Genomic DNA, 6612 nt, shown 5'->3' with positions numbered 1-6612 from the left:
TTTCATTGTTAATAAAATATGAATAAGATTAGTAGCACGAAACTATACTTTAACTAATGTATTATTATTTTTGTTTTTAAATTTTTAGTAATATAATATTAGAGGAAAAAAAATTATAGGAAGAGGCTTTTTGCTACGACAGCACCTACACACCCTAGGTCAGCCATTGCCATCTTCTTATAAGACCTTTGGCACATGTTCTTCATTTCTTTTGTTGGCTTTCTTGAATTTATGTTCATGCACCCGTAAAGAACTATATCGTGCATCTACCGATATATTTTTGTACTCTTCAATTGTATAATTAACTTAATTCCATTGCTTGGTAAATGTTCGCAAGATGTCTTCATGATCTTGATTACCTCCTTGGGTTCTCTACAAGTTCGCATTAGATAGACAATCAACATTACTCTTCCAAAGTAATTTGAAACAACCTCGCAATTCTTCGTCATCAGAATTCCGAATGATTCTCCTCCGCATGTTCATTTAAGCTCTCCTTCATGAAATCCGACAGTTGCTTGCTAGTATCCCTTCCTTCAATTATGTGTTGTTTATTGGAGCCTCTCTTCCCACAATGTCCCACTATTCTTTAGAAAAGATTCTCCATCAAGAAACTCGATTGTTCATAATCCCTTTCAAACTTGGGGATGCTTGGTTTAGCAAAGTTTGTTACGTCCAAATTCATCTTTCCCTCACTATTATTTCAATCACAATATGATTTTCCTACATCCAATGTTTCTCTATGTTGAAAAGTCATTTAGGCTCCGAGGCCAAATGTTGATCAAAATGCTGGAAACAAAGTAAAAAACTAAATAAACCTTCAATTCATAAAACAATGACAAACCTATAAACCATGGTTTTATTCAACTGTCTACCAAGTAAGCACACAAGCACATACACCAGGTAAACACTTATACACCTAAATAAACCTCCAATTCATACAACATTCACCATAAAAATTTACAAATATCCATTGTTTCCATTTCCTACAAAGTGTACATAAAGAGTACTTCATATATCTACATGCCAATAATCTTCATAAGCACTCCATTTCTCGATGTTGGAGGAACAAGAGACTTAGCATAAGCAATAGGCAACTTAACTATCTTCTTTGCTTTACTCACATAAGCTCTTCGAGTAAAGTTATTATAGTCATTGGCTTCAATCTCATCCAAGATTTGTCGATACAATAAAAGTGATGCCCACACCTAATAACACATTTCATATTTAGTTAAAGATCTTCAAAGTCATGTTTTTTTTTTTTTTTTTTTTTTTTTTTATAAAAAAATGTACATTTTTAGTACTTACAGGCCATCTACTAGCTGGACTTAGTTGTCTAGCACCTTCTTCTGCTTCATCAAAGAATGATCTTGCCCTTTTGATTTGCTTTTTCATGAAATTTCTCCATTTATCGGTTACATTTCCAGCAAATATATCTTCATCTGATAATCCCGCTTGTGCTAATTCATCTTGTGGGAGATACACTCTCCCTCTTCTTGCACTATTCCAAAAGCAACCACATCAAGAAATAGCAATGTACTTTATTTGTTTACTATAGCATCATGCTTTTATGTTTAAGACTTTGGCCACAACTGTTTTGTATGTTGGCAGGTTTGGTCCGAATGTAGAAAATAAATTACAAAAACCGTTTCTGTAATTTATAGAAAAAGTCCCTGTGTAGATTTCTTTTACAGAAACGGTCCATGTGTTTAAGACTTTCATATGTTGGCAGGTTTGGTCTCTGTGTAGAAAATAAATTACAAAAACTGTCCCTGTAAGAAAAGGTCCGTGTGCAGATTTTTTTTTTACAGAAACGGTCCATATGTTTAAAAAAATTACAAAAACGGTCCCTGCCTAATAGAAAATTTACAAATTACAACCCCATAAAGCGGGGGTAATAACGTAAATATCACCCTAGTCATTACTATTTATCGTATTTCCTACAAATTTCAACATGGTATTCAAGATTTTCTTGTAAATGTTAGAATTTAGTATTTTCTTGGAAATTCTTGAGTTATGAAATAGTTTGAGCACTTACTCTTCTCCCACATCTCTGAGAATATTGGTGAGTTGATTAGCAATACCCAAACTCAAAGCATCATTGTATACACTTTCTGTTGTTGCTTGTGATTCAGGATCAATTCCAGCTACAGGAACACTCATCAATCCAACTGTTCCAGCCACATAATAACAATACAAATAAAGCTCATCAAAAGTCTTGTATCTTGACTTTACAAGATCCATCCTCATTCCTTGAATCATATCCTTAAAAGGCTACAAAAACCAAAACCAAAAGACAAAAAAAACATCAAGAACTTATACAAAAGTATCATCATTTGAATTTTTTTTATGAAGATATTTTTTGTAGGCCAAACAAATAGGAATTTTGTAATTCACAATGGGTCCATTTTGTGAAAAGTGTCAAAAAGGTGATCATCTTGATAAATGATGACTCAATCCATTTTGGTTATTTTTGTAATCATCCAAATTTTAATATGTTTAGTGATTTGTTAATTCTTGATTTGTTAATTGTGACCTGAATATCAACTGGGAATTTGGAAACAGTATCTGATAAAGCAGCATCAAGCATATCAAAAGGGCGACCATTGAAAAGATCTTCAAGCCTTGATTCCCATCTATCTAAAGCTTTTGGAGTTATATGCGATGCATTAGGCCCATCAACAAGTTCATCTGTTCTTCTACACCACACTGTTTTTTACAAAAAGAAAATCTTTGAATCAGTCAAATAAGTTGATTATTAAACGTTAATCTTGAATTTGTAACTAGTTATAGAACTTCAAGAAATGGTTTGACCTCAAAAATCAAAGTTTCTTGAAAATGACTAGAAAAATATTATTAAAAAAATAGTTCACATGTAACTAACCAGGAATCAAGGATCAAGAAGAAACACAGAAATGAGAAAACTGTTATTACTACTATAAAATCTCTTTTCTTGAATCGAAAAATGAAAATTTATACAGAAATCCCAAAAATCAAACATAACTTTTATATATATATTATGATTTATGATTATTATCGATGAAGATTGAAGATTAAAGATTGAAGATCCTCACCATAAATCGCCCAGAAAGCTTTTTGTCTCTGTAGTGGCATTAGTCGTGTTCCTGTAAATATTATATTAAAAAGATTGAATTAAAAAAACTAAATTAATCCGAATCAAATTCAAACCACAATATGAATATCGAAATTGCAAGTGGTGAACTTTAAACTTAAAAATTACAATTTTTTTTTGGAGATTTTAATGAAAAGAAGTCTAACCAACCTAAATAAAATGTCTTGGCATACTCTGCACAAACTTCGCCACATCTATCGTAAGCTTCATTCAACAAACTAAGTGTTCCAGGAAGAACAATATCAGGTTTCACCTCCAAATCTTCTCTAGCTCTTATATGTTCTTTAACCAAAGCTGCTTGTTTCAAAACGACATCGTACACCATCTGCTCCGATGAAACAGCCAATTCGCCAGTTGGGTTAGCGACCACAACCCTCGAAACCACATCGGATTTTCTTTTTCTCCCATTTTTTAAATCCCGGAAACCCGATTCACCAAATGCATCGAAATAGGAGGAATTGCACTTGTGCTTCTTATAACCAACATTCTTGATTTTGTTACTCCTTGTGAATCTTGATGAATCGACGAGTTTTGTTGGTATCTCCAAGAATCCCAATTTGCAGAGCTCGTAATTAGGGGAAACGACGCGTATCAGGGCAACAGACATGGTAAGTATTTGAATGGAAAAAAAAGATTAAAGCTTGGTGCTTTTTATAAAGATTGTCTGTTAGTTTTTCCCTTTGTGTTGAAAACACATACTAGAGAGTAGAGAGTAGAGAGTAGACGTCAGCCACTAGAAAACGTGTCGACTTTTTAAAACAAGAAACCCACTTCACATTCAGTGGAAAGATGATGAATCCCACAAAGGTTTCAAACTTATTCAAGATTTGTACCAAATTTGGAGCTCTGTATGATTGAAAATGAAGGATTCCTGTTGAATGCCAATTGGTCGAATGTTAATTGTTATAAACAAACAGTGGAGAGCAAACTCAAAGAGAAATATGGATCTGAATGGAGTCATGGAGATTAATTATATGTGAATGAGGACAAGAATTATAATAAAGGAAGGAAAAAACCGAAAATTCTTTCTACTTGGGGATTTAAAAAAAAAAAAAAAAAAAACTCAGTTTGGCCAGTTCACCACATGTTAGGTTTAGAAGACAAAAAAACTAAAAGAAATAAAACAAAATCACTCGGGGTATATTCCAATAAAGAAATTAAGAAAATGAATTGGAACTTAAAGCATAAAAACATGGTTTATACTTTATACCTACAAAAAGTTGTGACTCGTGAAATTGTTTTATGGAAATTCCAAAAAAAACAAAAAAGAAGAAGAAGAAACCAACAATGGGTGTCAAATAAGAGTGACCCACAACAAGATTGACACGCTCTTTTCTTGTTTATTTTTGCTAGTTTTTTTTTTTTCTTTTTTGGCACTACAATTTTCTTTTCCATTTGTGTGAAAATGGTTTTTTTCTTAGTTGCTTTCTATGGATTTGGACAATCTGGGTTTTGTTAGCTCCTTGTTTTGGACATTGATATTGTTTTCCTTTGATGTATTGAAGAGAGTTCGAGCATTTTGACAAAACTAGCTGGAATAATTACTTTGATGTATTGAAGAGAGTTTGAGCATTTTGTTATATAAACGTTTGATAAAAAAATAGATAGAAGCTTTTGAAACTTGTATAATTACATAAAAATACATCTTTGTAGGATAAGGATCGTGATGACAATCAAAATAAAGACAATTTTGAAAATTGATTAAAAATCTCAATAGTTTTTTCTTAAACGCTACAGAAAATAGTTTTTAGATTTTAAGTTTTTTGTTTAAACTAAAATCAAAAAATTCGTACCTCAAACGAAGCTTTTTGTCTAAATCAATATTTATATTAAAAACTATAAGTTAAAAGCTCTCTAAAAATCTAATGTCAAACGCGTACAAAAACATAATAAAGGGATTTTCTAATATGTGTCATAAGGGCACACATAAAGAGTATTAATTGAACTATTAACTATGAAGGATATTACCATAATTAAATGTGAAATTTATTAACTATAGATATGCTTCCACGCATCTTCAGGTCTAAAAGTCAATTTTCTCAAGTCCAAGGTATTTGGCATTGGTGCAACGCACGCGGAGACTTCTAACTGGGCGAGTTTGCTTGGATGCGAGGCGGGCACTCTACCCTTCACCTACCTTGGAGTCCCGGTCGGTGCCAATATGAACTTGGCCAAGAATTGGAGTCCAATAATTAGCAAGATTCAAGCTAGACTGTGCAATTGGAAAACAAAGACACTCTCATTTGGGGGCAGAGTGATGTTAATCACATCAGTTCTAGGTAACTTACCTACATATTACCTATCCTTGTTCAAAGCCCCAATGGGGGTGTTGGAATCAATTGAGAAAATTAGAAGATCGTTTTTGTGGGGTACAAATGAAGGGAAGAGGAAAATACATTGGGTATCATGGAAACAAGTTACCACACCCAAAGAATTAGGTGGTCTTGGAGTTGGATCGATTCGAGCATTAAATATTGGTCTTATGATCAAATGGTTGTGGCGTTTGAAGAATGATACAACTTCTTTATGGGGACAAATGGTTATGGGCATACACAATCTACACAAAAAACCACATGATTACCTATGTAAGAAATCTATCACGGGGGTCTGGAAAAATATTATTGGAACAGTAAAAGACATTGAAGCACACAGTTTGAGAATAAATGATATACTCAAGCATGTAACAATCTCTGGAGAACAAACCCTATTTTGGCAAGATACTTGGTTGGGGCACGAAAAATTAAAATCAAAATATCCATCACTCTATGAGCTTGAATCCAACAAAAGATGCACTGTAGCAGATAGAGTGAAAGTCAACTCTTGGAATTGGAAGTCGTGTACTATATCTGCCGGGTTATCTACTAAGCTACAAAACTTACGTAATGAAACAGTCTCATGCCATTTGGGTGATGGCTCGGATCGATGGCAATGCTTACTTGCTCCAGATGGAAATTACATGGTGAGGACTCTCAGGGGCAAAATAGACTTTTTCGCACTGCAATCTGCAACACTTCCTAGAATAAATTGGTGTAAAATTGTCCCGCTCAAGGTGTTGTGTTTCATATGGCGCACAAATCAAGGTCGTATCCCTTCCGCTACAACATTACAACATAGAGGAGTCACCATTAATATCACTACATGCTCGAATTGTATTGGAAAAGAAGAAGATGCGGACCACATATTGTTTAATTGCCCTTTTGCTGAACTCATAAGAGAAAGAAATTTTACCTGGTGTGGAATAAACCAATATGGTATTAACAACAGTAGTGATCTTCTTCAATTCGTGGCTTCATGGGGAAGATGCCCTAAATTAAGGAAGAGACTAATAGTCATATGTTATGGGATGCTATGGATGAATTGGAAGTGTAGGAATGAAAGACTGTTTCAAGGTGCATTATTATCAACATCTAGTATAGTTGATAAAATCAAGTCTTTATCATATCATTGGCTCAAATGTCGGGGAAAATGTGATGTTGGTAGTT

General features: G+C 33.6%; 1 protein-coding gene across 1 annotated transcript; it reads right to left on the bottom strand.

Annotated features, from left to right (window-relative positions):
- Positions 1 to 798: 798 nt before the first annotated feature.
- On the bottom strand, positions 799 to 4101 carry LOC145160034 (phytoene synthase 2, chloroplastic-like). Its single transcript, XM_079079096.1, has 6 exons — positions 3281 to 4101; positions 3072 to 3122; positions 2534 to 2706; positions 2036 to 2271; positions 1306 to 1498; positions 799 to 1205 (listed from the first exon to the last, which is right to left on the bottom strand). Exons 1-6 carry the CDS (start codon positions 3735 to 3737, stop codon positions 1017 to 1019), a joined length of 1299 nt encoding a protein of 432 aa, XP_078935222.1. The 5' UTR covers positions 3738 to 4101; the 3' UTR covers positions 799 to 1016.
- Positions 4102 to 6612: the final 2511 nt, after the last annotated feature.

The sequence above is a fragment of the Lactuca virosa genome, chromosome 2 (genome assembly GCF_052849685.1).
Source record: "Lactuca virosa cultivar CGN04683 chromosome 2, Lactuca_virosa_CGN04683_v6, whole genome shotgun sequence".
NCBI classification, from domain to species: Eukaryota; Viridiplantae; Streptophyta; class Magnoliopsida; order Asterales; family Asteraceae; genus Lactuca; species Lactuca virosa.
The sequence above is the reverse complement of the archived record's forward strand: the minus strand, read 5'-3'. Positions and strand labels throughout refer to the sequence as shown.